Source organism: Pongo abelii, chromosome 3 (assembly GCF_028885655.2).
Source record: "Pongo abelii isolate AG06213 chromosome 3, NHGRI_mPonAbe1-v2.0_pri, whole genome shotgun sequence".
NCBI classification, from domain to species: domain Eukaryota; kingdom Metazoa; phylum Chordata; class Mammalia; order Primates; family Hominidae; genus Pongo; species Pongo abelii.
Genome location: NC_071988.2, coordinates 205,564,200 through 205,576,366, shown reverse-complemented (window position 1 = coordinate 205,576,366; position 12,167 = coordinate 205,564,200). Strand labels below are relative to the sequence as shown.

The following is a 12,167-nucleotide window of genomic DNA, read 5'->3' as shown; positions in this document are numbered from 1 at the left end:
TCCTATTTGGGTATATACCATCATTAAACTTTATTCAACTTTGTGATTACATTGTTTTCCAAATAAATGATAAAGATAATTAAATACAAGAAAATGAAATATACCACAAACTTGTAGGTTTAAATAGAATATGCAATTATACATGTATAAACATAACTGTTGTGATGCTGAGTTGTATTTTTACTGGATCTTTAGAAATGTAACAAAAATAAAACTTAAGTAAAAATGGAAGTTTCTCAAAATACAAACTCAGTAGGCATAGGCAGATATCTATTTTTTATCTTATAGGTATAATTTGATTCCACACCTGCCTCTTGATGAAAGTTTGCTCCTTTGAGAAAGAAAGTTCTCAGGGCATAATATTATTTTCTCAGGAATACAAAATTATAATTTTCTAAACTCTATTACCAATATCCCCAGTGTGTAAGCATCCTTGAAGCTTGAAAATATTTTCCCCATATGGGGTTGACAGTCTCAATACATCTCTTACTTAACTAGCAAAGTTACCTGTTTAATAACTTGGTTGGCACTCGTGCTTAAACTAAGTCACCTGTCACTTTTCTAATCAGGGCATCACCTAACCAAAATGAACTTTAAATGTTTACTTCATGTTTGAAATGGAAATAAAACTTACTACATATACGGAATTTGACACAAGACACCCTGTTGTTCTCCAAGGAATTCAGAAAATACTTTTAATATTCACAGAATATTTATAGAGATTTAAAGTAGCTAGCACTATTTCTCTTCTTATATATTCTCCAAATATAAGTGGAGAATATTTTGGGCCCATTTTAAAACGTTAAAGCATTTATGATGCTTCTTAGAGCCTATTCCCACATATGCCTTTCACGATCAGCTTTTGGCACAAAATCCTGACATGGAATTTACACCTAAGGAGACAAACAAGCATCTCCCTAGTCCACATGGTGCCTGTAAGGTATCAGTTTTAAGACAGCACAGCAGAATAGTCACCAGTGTTGGTATTCCAGTAGGTGGCTGACTTCTGAGGTCTTTGGCACAGTTGTTTTCTTTCCTGTTCCCGTCTTCGTTCATCTCAGGCACACTAGTGCATGAACTTAAATCTTCTGTACAGCTACTGTCCTCTGGCAATTTAACTTCAGTCTCTTTTTCAGCCACAATTTCATCAGAGGCCTCTCTTAGCATTGTTAGCCTATGGTAAAACAAAAACAAAACACACTTTTGGTAGGCAGGCATGCTCCATGAACACGCAACCTGGGCATGCTAAGTTTTTATCTGGGAAATAAACAGACTCACACATAATGAGCCAAGCCATTTCTTTGGCTGGGGTTTTTAACCAAATGTCTCATAAAAAAAAAAAAAAAAAATCCTCACTTCACCCTCTAGTAACTTGCAGCAAAATCACCATAATGTGGTACTAAAAAGTTAAACTCATGAAATTTAACCTAATTTCTAGATATTAAAATAGACATATTCTGAAAATCACATATAGAGTTTAATGTTAGCATTTAAAAATACTGACACTCACTATAAAATAACTTGGTATTCGTTGTTCATTTATTGTAAAATTAATCATGTAACAGTGAATAAAGAAATAAGGATTTTAAAATACTCATTTTATTGAGTGTACTCAGAGTCTAGCAGGGAGAATCCTATGTTAAGGAAGTTTTTCTTCTAAACTAGCAGAAGGCTCATTTTTAACAAAAGCCCTGGCGTGGGCTGAAGTGGCATTATAAGTAGTATAAGTGGTGCTCCAGAATATAAATACAGCTTATATGGAATATATAAAGCAGGAGTACTAGGATGGTTTAGAACATCTCATACTTTGTTGAGTTTCACGTTCTCCGAACACAAACATTCTTTCCATTGATAACTAAATGTTCAACTTTAATTTGATTGGTGACACAATGACAAACTGGCACAGACTAGTTAATAAATGTCTACCCATGAAGTGAACACAAGGGGAACCATTCATGACTACTATGAGTTATAAATTCCTTTGTTTACATATTAAGTGTACTGTTTGGAAATATGTGTGAAACAAATTGTATTTTACATATATGAGAATTACTATTTAAAGATACTATAATAAACCTTATAATCACTCTCATATTTATTTGTTTTGCAGTGCTGTGATTTTTATTCACTATTAAGGACTTTTTATAAGGACAAAATATATCTGTATCTTTTTACATCACAGCAGAAGCTCTTCCTTCCAAATGTCCATGACTGCGTTATTTATGACATACCATGTCACTCTAAGTTTCTAAAAAGTTTTCTAAATACACACATACAAATGCATGCTATATATGTATATGCACATGTATTAACAGTAGTTCAACCAAACATAACAGTATAAATAACTATATATTGAAAATTAACTCAAATGATTTTACAGATATACTTAAAAAGTGAAATATTCACTAAAATTTGTTTTAAAAGAAAACAGTACAATCCAGGAAGGAGAGCTCTTTATATATAAATGAACCTGGACAATAACTGTAATAACTTCCCCCTCTGCCTCCTCTTTTTAAAGGATTGGGTATGGATACAGGGAAGGACACAGACAAAGAAGGTAAGAGTGGTAACAAACAGAGAAATGGGTACTCAGAAGTTGTTTTTTAAATACCTGCTTTGTCTTACTAGAGCCTAAATGGTACTTCCAGGTAGTTAAAAGAAAAATAGAGTCACTTTTAAAATTATCTATAACTCTACAATAAGCTACCATATCTTTCAAAATCAAGTTTAGACTAAAAAAAAAAAAAAAGCTCAGAAAATAGTGTTTTAAAATTACTTGAAACAAGAACAAAGAATCTGGCTAATGTTTTAACTTTGCTCATAATCTTGCCATTACTTCCTTAACTCTCTAATGACCAAGGAAAGACTTTTCCTAGCATAGCTTCCTGAATGTGCAGTGCATTCCATAATTCTGGAATAAAACATGAGCCTACAAAGGTTTCATTGTAAGCCGTGTAAACACATCATCTTTGAGTTCCCAATAGCAAAAGGAAATAACTGTTTAACCAGTCTCCATCTGGACCCCTTTGCTCTTCTTGTCCTGATTCTTCTTCTTCTTCTTGTGCTAATTCTTGTTCCACAGCTAACAACTCAGCTGATGTTCTTGCAAGTAAGGCTGAAACTGCATCCTGGGGAATGTAAAGCATATGGCAATTAACATCATATACTTATAGAAATAATTTAAAAACTCATCAGATGGGAATTTACACTTCTATCTGTAAAGAAGACTCAACTCTCCTGCTGAAAACAAATATGGAAGCTGAATAAAATAGAACCCAAAACAAACAAAACATCTCAGATGTTTTAAAGCAATGAAGAGCAACAAAGGCAATCAGGACTAGAGGGCCAAGATCCCAGGCAGAACAGAAATTTAATAAGGTGAGCCATTGCCACTCTTTTCCCTTAGCGTATTTGTCAATTCTAGTGGTGAGGTACATGGCCTAAACAGACTGTGGCTGCCTAGGAAAGTGCCAGTGTCAGTAGGATGGGAAGACTAAAATTGAGTTCAGGACTACCAAGGCAGTCAACTCACAAGAGGTTAGAGAAAATGAACTGTAAAGTGAGCTCAATATTCTGCATGATATTCCTGTCATGGCATTTGCCATTCCTAAGCTGCCTATATGCAGAGCAAGAAGCTGAGAAACAAAGCAAAAAAACCAGCTGCTATCAGGCTAAAATAGTAAGCAGATATTTCCATTATCCCATACAATCTCATGGAGAGCAAAACTGGAATTCAGGTCCCCACATGATTCAGGTAAGCTACCCATATTGTCATTTGCCTTTCAGAAGAATATAAAATCCTCTCTGGCAGAAGATATCAGTTATCTTCATATGTAATATCCAGTATTTCATTAGGACCTAAAGAGTGAAAGTCAAGAGAAACAATAGCTAAATAAGGCAGACCCACAGATGATCCATACACTACAGGCATTGAGAGAAAAATTTAAGTTTTTATGAATAATATGCTCAAAAAACTGAATGAAATGATAAAGAATTTCAGTAGTATAAACAAAAAGAAAATTACATTAGCATATTAGAGTGAAACTGCTGAAAAATCAAAAAGAAGAATCTTACAAGCAGTAAAAGAAATGATGCTGTATGAACCAACAGTTAAGTTGTCCTCCAAAAGCTCAACAGAATCAATGGAAGCTAGATGACAATAAAATGATATTTTTAACATGTTCAAAGAAATAACAGCAGGCTTAGAATTCTGAATATGCAGCAAAAAAACTATCCTTCACAAATGAAGCTGAAATAGATACTAACAGGTCTATACTAAAAGAAATATTAAAGGGAATTCTTTGAGCAGAAGCAAAATGTCTCAAATGGAAGCACAATAATGCAGAAGGAAATAAAATATAACAAAAGGGTAAAAATGTGAGGAAATCTGAATGAATACTAATTGTCAATGAAACAATAATAATATCTTGTGAGATTCAAAATATATGACAATAATAGCAGAGAAGGAGGAAAGGGAATAAAATGGAGTTAAAGTCTTTGAAAATCTTTGCATTGTCTGAGAAAAAGTAAAGGAATTAATTTATGGTAGTTTTTAGTAAGTTAAGAACTCATGCTATAATCTCCAGGGAAACTGCAAAAAATAAAACACTGCAGATCTAGTAGAGGGGAAAATGAAAATTTAAAAATAATTAATTCAAAACAAGGAAAGAAAAAGAATAAAGATGGAATTAAAAGAAAACAAATAGGAAGATAATAGGCTCAAACCCAAATAGATCAATAATAGCATTAAAAGTAAATGAGCTAAATATTTCAATTAAAAGATGAAGATTTTAAGACTGAAAAATAAATCAAAACCAACTACATACTGCTTATAAGTACAATACTTTAAATATAATATCTCAGAAAGGTTGAAAGTAAAAGGATGAAAGATAAACCACGCAAACACTAACCCAAAAAGGCTGATACATAGCTTTACTAACACCAGACAAAGTAGATTTTCAAACAAGAGGTATTTCTAGAGATAAAAAGGAACATTACATAATGGTAAAAGGTTCAGTTGAACAGAAAGATGCTATGCAATGCTAAAGGTAAATGCTAAATTTACTTTACCTAATAACAGACTCAAAAAGCAATACTTCCAAGTCTAAATAGACTGAAGTACAGAGATAGAATCTTTAAACAAAAAACTCCACACACAAAAAAGTACAGGACTGGATGGCTTCACCTGTGAATTCTACGAAACATTTACAGAAGAATTAATACCAATTATTCTCAAACTCTTTCAAAAGGTAGAATGCTTTCTAACTCATACTATGAGGCCAGAATTAGCCTGATAAAAACCAAAGCTATCACAAGAAAACTATGAATACAGACACAAAAATCCTCAATGGAATACTAGCAAACTGAGTTCAACAACATACAAAGGATCTACACTATGACCAAATGAGATTTATCCTAGGAATGCAGAGTTGGTTGAACACTTGAAAATCAATTAATAAATTATATCAATTGAATAAAGAACAAAAACCACATGACCATCTCAACAGATGCAACAAAGGCATTTTACAAATCCAACAGCCTTTAATGATGAAAAGCAGTCAACAAACTTGGAAAAGAAGAGCTTTTCCTCATTCTGATAAAGGACATCTATGAAAAAGCCGCAGCCAAATTCATACTTAATGGTGAAAGGCTGAAAGCTTTTCCACTAAGATCAGGACCAAGACAAGGATGTCTGCTCTTACTACTTCTTTCAATATTGTTTGGGAAGTTCTAGCCAGGGCAAATAGGCAAGAAAAAGAAGTAAAAGGCAGATTACTGAAAAGGAAGAAGTAAAATCACCTCTATTTGCAAACAATATGATCTTATAGAAAATCTAATGGAATCCACTAAAAAAACTATTAGAATTAATAAATGAGTTCAGTAAGGTTGCAGGATACAAGATAAACAAAATCAGCTGTGCAACAAACACTTAAAAATGCAACTGAGAAAAGAGTTCCACAGTGGCTGGGGAGAGTAGGGAGGGTGAGGAGGAAAGGGGAAAGATTATTCAACGGGAACATCAAGTTACAGTTAGAGAGGCAGAATAAGTTCTGCTGTTCTAATGCCCAGTAAGGTGACTGTGATTAACAACATTGTATTACATACTTCCAAACAGCTACAAGAAAGGATTTTGAATAGTCTCATCACAAGAAATGATAAATGTTTCAGGTGATGGATTTGTTAATTTACCCTGATTTGATCATTATATAATGAATACATGTACTGAAACATCACACTGTTTCAGTGGGTCCTCAAACTTTGTTTTAAATGATTAAAACATTTAAATGATTAAATATCTGATATAATTTATTGATTTTCAAGTGTTAAACCAACCTTGCATTCCTAGGATAAATCTCACTTGGTCATAGTATAGATCTTTTTTATGTTGTCATTTGGGGCCATGATGAACAAAACTTTTAAAAGCCCAGTTCCATTCACAATAGCAACAGAAACAATAAAATACTTAGAAATAAATTTAACAAAAGAAGTCGCATACTGATGCTTTTGTAGTTCCTATGTGTGATGATTAGGTTTTCATGCTCATGTGTGACATATGCCTCCTTCAAATCTCATTAGGACATCAGCACATTACCCATCTGACATAAAAATAAAAAAGAAAAATGAAAGAAATGCAAACTTTGACTCTGAAAACTATGAAATATTATTGAAAGAAATTAAAGACCTAAATAAATGGAAATATGTCCTATGTTCATGGATCAGAAGACTTAGAACTGTTATGATGACAGTATCTTCCAAACTGACCTACAGGTCCAATTCTACCCCTATGAAAATCTTGGCTATCTTTTTTTGCAGAAGTTAGTAAACTGATACTAAAACTCTTATGGAAATGCAAGGGACTCTGAATAGCCAAAATAATCTTTAAAAAGAAAAACAAAGTTGGAAGACCCACACTTCCTGATCTCAAAATGACTACAAAGCTATAGTAATCAAGGCAGTGTGGTCCTAGCTTAAGTACAGACATATGGATTAATGAACAGGATTGACAGTCCAGAAATATAAACCCTCACACTTGATTTTCAACAAGGGTGCCAAGATAATTCAAGGTGAAAGAACAGTTTTTGCAATCAATGGTGCCAGGACAACTGCATATCCACATACAAAAAGACGAAACTGGATCCACATTAACAACTCAAGTGAATCAGAGACCTAAATATAAGACTTTAAAACTGTTAGAAAAAGACCCAGGAATAAATATTTGTGATATTAGTTTAGGCAAAGCAGTCTTAGCTATGACACCAAAAGCACAAGGATTTTTGAAAAATGGATAAACTGGACTTTATGGAAAATTAAAAACTTTTGTGCTGTAAATAAAACCATCAAGAAAGTGAGAAGACAATCCACAGAATGAGAGAAAATATCTGCAAATCACTTATCTGATAAGGGGTTTGTATCAAGAATAGGTAAGGAACTCTTATAACTCAATAATAAAAAGATAAACAGGCTGGGCGAGGTGGCTCACGCCTGTAATCCCAGCACTTTGGGAGGCGAGGTGGACAGATCACCTGAGGTTGGGAGTTCGAGACCAGCCTGACCAACATGGAGAAACCTCGTCTCTACTAAAAATACAAAATTAGCTGGGCATGGTGGTGCATGCCTGTAATCCCAGCTACTCGGGAGGCTGAGGCAGGAGAATCACTTGAACCTGGGAGGGGGAGGTTGTGGTTAGCCTAGATTGTGCCATTGTACTCCAGCCTGGGCAATAAGAACAAAACTCCGTCTCAAAAGAAAATAATGATAATAAATTAAAAATAAATAAATAAACAACACCTTTTAAAAATAGACAAAGAATCTGAAAAGACACTTCTCAAAAAAAAGATATACTAATGGCCAATAAGCCTATGATGCTCACCATCATTAGTCATTAGGGAAATGTCAATCAAATCCACAGTGAAACACCACTTCACACACATAAGAATGGCCAGAATCAGAAAGACAGATAACACATGGCAAGAGAGAAACTGGAACCCTCATACACTGCTGGTGAGAATGGAAAATGGTGCAAACACCTAGGAACAGTTTGGCCATTCCTCAAAATATTAAACACAAAGTTACTATACAACCCAACAATTCTACTCATAGGTACATACCCAGGAGAAATGAAAACATATGTCCATAAAAACACTTGTATACAAATGTTCATAGCTGCATTTTTCATAATAGCCAAAAAGTGGAAACAACCCAAATGCCTATCAGCTGATGGATAGATAAAATGTGGTACATCCACAATAGAATATTATGTGTGAATAAAAAGGAATAAAATACTAATACTGCAACACACCGTGGAGGTACCTTGAAAATATTATGCTAAGTGAAAGATGCCACAAAAGAACAAATATTGTACTAGTCCACTTACATGAAATGTCCAGAAGAAGCAAATTTAGAGACAGGGATGAGTGGTTTCCTTGGGGGAAAGAGGTTAGGGAGAACTGGGAGTCTCTGCTCGTGCACACAGGGCTTCTTTGGCGATGATGACAATGTTCTAATATTAGACTGCAATGTTGGTTGCACACACAACTCTGTGAATATCCTAAAAACCACTGAGTTGGGTGCTTCAAATGGATAAACTGTCACACTTTAAATGGGTGAAATGTATGATGTATGAATTATATTGTAATAAAGCTATTTTTAAGAACTTACATAAAGTGTGACCATTGTAAAAGCATTCTTAAGGATAAAAAATCATATTTTGCCATCTTGTATGCATTGTTTAGTGTCTACCACAAGCCTGGGCATGTAATCTAAAATGTAACATTATGTTTGTTTCCCTTTCACCACCCACTACAGTGTCTACTATAGTTTCTCACACACAGTAGATGATCAATCAAACACTGTTGTAATCTGACTTTTGCTTAGGAAATGCCTTCCTCATAATCTAAAATAAACTTGAACTCAATAACAATATCCACAAATGCCAAATTCATGATGAACGGCCTCACAAAAGGCCCCTTTGTAAATTTTTTGAAGTACTGCATTGAAGTATGGTTGCAGGTTACAACCCACCCCCCATTTTTTTGAGACAGGGTCTCTTTCTGTCATCCAGGCTGGAGTGCAGTGGCATGATCATGGCTCAACTTTCAAGGGTTGAGCTTCAACTTCCAAGGGTCAGTTGATCCACCCACCTCAGCCTCCCCAGGAGCAAGGACTTCAGGCGTGCACCACTGCACCCAGCTAAATTTTTTGTTATTTTTGTAGAGACGGGGTCTTGCTATGTTGCCCATGCTGGTCTTCAACTCCTGAACAAAAGCAATTTGCCTGCCTCAGCCTCCCAAAGTGCTGGGATTACAGGCCTGAGCCACCACGCCTGGCCTTCACAAAACTATTTAAAGAAAATACTTATGGCTATTGATGTTACAAATGAAAAGCTAACACACTGTTTTGGCTTAATTAATTTCAAATTTGCAAAATATAAAAGTGCCAAATGTATAACCTGACAGTGGAATCAAACAATATGAACACAATGCATGAAAAGTATATATTTAAATTAAAAGGTTTTTTCCATGATCACTTAAAACCAGTGAAGCCTCTATGTCAGTTTATTTTTATAAGGAAGTGTGAGCAGAAAAGAGTGCTCCTTTTATAAATCATATTTGAAACAAAGCTGGAAATTAACTTTCTTTTTTTTTAGGAAGCTGGGAAAATCAAAGTTGTGAAAGGAGAAAAGGAAGGACAGTGAAAGTGATAAAAGCATATTGGTCTTGTAGCATTCCATATTTCATATTACTTTCATATATGTATTTCACATTACTTTCATATTATACTCTAATTTTGACTCACCAAGTCTATAGAATCTACTAACGGCTGGTTTGGTTGAAATACAGAGTCCTCATTTTCTTCATTCTTTTTGCAAGGCATTTGCTTGGAAGGAAGCAAGTTATACCATAGAGTGAAAACCTCACTGGAAAATGGTAAATCTGCCAGGCTGATCTGAGTTCCAGCCTATGTAAGTGAAAGAAAACAAAGAAAAAAAATAAAGAAAACAGAAAATAAAATGTTTAAATTAGTATTTGTTCTGATATAATAAAGATTATTGAGTGAGCTTGTTTTAGGGTAAAAAAAAAGCAATTCTCCTGACATAAAGCATTGCTGGATTTTTTAAAACATGGTGATATGTTATATTTTCAGCTGTGATTAAATAAGAAATAACCCCCAACCTAAAAGCTAATCCTGGGATTAGTTTGTGAGATACCATTTTGCGAAGACCTAATGACTAAGCATGCCTTTTATGTAAATGTGAAATTATTATTATTATTTTTGAGATGGAGTCTTGCTCTGCCTCCCAGGCTGGAGTGCAGTGGTGTGATCTCAGCTCACTGCAACCTCCACCTCCTGGGTTCAAGCGATTCTCCTACCTCAGCCTCCTGAATAGCTGGGATTACAGGTGCGCACCACAACACCCAGCTAATTTTTGTATTTTTAGTAGAGACAGGGTTTCACCATGTTGGCCAGGCTGGTCTCGAACTCCTGACCTCAGGTGATCTGCCTGCCTCGGCCTCCCAAAGTGGTAGGATTACAGGCATGACCCACCATGCCTGGCCTCATAGTACTTCTTATAATAAACTGTAAAGGTGACTTACTCACAAACAACCCATTATCCACTGAAAAAAAAAATAAAAACTCCACTTTGGTTCTTGAATAAGACATCAGATAGCAATAGTTTTCTTTAGATACATAAGTTAGTAGAATGGCAAAAAAAGTAAAGGATAAAGGCTTTCATATTCCACCAAATCACACATAGACAAAATCTAAATTAAATTACACTCTTCTTTAAGGCTATCAATTAACATATTTTGAACTTTGTTGGAGCCTCTGACATCTGTTATACTAAATATGACATCTGTGATACTAAAGCCTTTCTGATAGCCTAACGAGTCTGTTATCTTTGCTTCTTTCTAACTTTATTGTCAGACAATACCACCAGACATTTTTTTCAAGTAAAGAAAGCAAGAAGAAAAATTAAGACGAAACCTAACCCTCTTAAACTTTGTTAATCATGAAACATGTGTGTTTCTGTGCTTCCCACTGGACTGCAGAGAAAAGCTCAACTGGAGACTCACATTGTTTTCTGAACACATGGGCACATCTCTAGATGCCTGCATTTGAACACTTATGTAACTTCACTGGGACGTAATGGTTTTCTGGTTACTACGTACAACAGTGTGTTAAACTCACAATTAGTTAACTGTGAAGTCTTCTGCTGTAGCATTTAAATATCATATTGCTTTAAACAGTAACACCACGTCTTCCTGAAAGCTCCAATACTGCGGTGGGGGAGAGCGAGGTGAATAAGGGTACTATATACTACTCAGTGGTCTTGCTTGATTTTAATTGTAACAGGGAATTGTGTGGGGATGCCTTTTTCATATCTGGCTTCATCACTTACTAGTTGTATGACTGTAGAATATATTACCTCTCTAAGCAGCTCCTTATCTGAAAATAGTGGATAATCATCCATTTCATAACCAATCTTTCATCAGGTTGTCATGAGGATTAAATGAGATAATATACATACAGCACTCACACAAAGCTTGGCATTGGTACTGGGAGTGGTAAGCACACTCCATGAGTGATAGTTGTCACAAAGGTAAAGTTCTTCTGTGATTAAAAGGTAGAAATAGAAAGCAGCTTTTATAGAAAATCACAGTTTATAAGCAGATTTTAAAGGTCTGGAATAAGAGAATAAACAGAAACCACTACTTCAGAAAAAAATGAACAAACACTAGATGTGTCCCAAGATGTTGGGCAGATCTGTAGTGATTTCTAGGACTGGCAAAATAGCAACTACAAAATATATTCTTAGACCATCCGATCGTGTTATTTGGTAATGGGAATCATGAAGAATCCTACCAGGCATTCTTCCCTTCGGTGTTTACTGACAGAGCAAAGGTCTACCCTCAGTGTCTTCTGTTGTAAGGCTGTTTGGGAAATGGCGACTCTGAACACATCATTGAATAAAATGGATTCTGTGGGCGGATGAACTTTTGTGCGAAACAGACAGCTGACATCAGTTGAGGAAGGAAGAACGGCAACCCTAAAATATCTGCAAAGAACAAGAATAAAATGGATTTCATAGGTACTTTAATTATACCAGATTCACAGCTATCATTTGAAATTATCTGCAAAGAGAGAAAATGAGGGATCATGGAGTT

General features: G+C 35.0%; 1 protein-coding gene and 1 non-coding gene across 3 annotated transcripts in view; one reads left to right on the top strand and one right to left on the bottom strand.

Moving 5' to 3' along the window:
• The window catches only part of WWC2 (WW and C2 domain containing 2), a 212,587-nt gene that overhangs the window by 34,507 nt on the left and 165,913 nt on the right, over nucleotides 1-12,167 (bottom strand). For both annotated transcript variants that reach the window (XM_002815328.6, XM_054554785.2), the window contains 4 exons: nucleotides 11,866-12,058; nucleotides 9,796-9,957; nucleotides 3,007-3,128; nucleotides 976-1,174 (listed from right to left, as the gene is read on the bottom strand). In XM_002815328.6, the coding sequence (XP_002815374.1) occupies nucleotides 976-1,174; nucleotides 3,007-3,128; nucleotides 9,796-9,957; nucleotides 11,866-12,058 (676 nt within the window). The remainder of the gene's footprint in view (nucleotides 1-975; nucleotides 1,175-3,006; nucleotides 3,129-9,795; nucleotides 9,958-11,865; nucleotides 12,059-12,167) is intronic.
• Nucleotides 6,499-6,602, top strand: LOC112133297 (small nucleolar RNA U13). The gene has a single exon (XR_002914964.2). It is a non-coding gene; the product is annotated as a small nucleolar RNA U13 (small nucleolar RNA).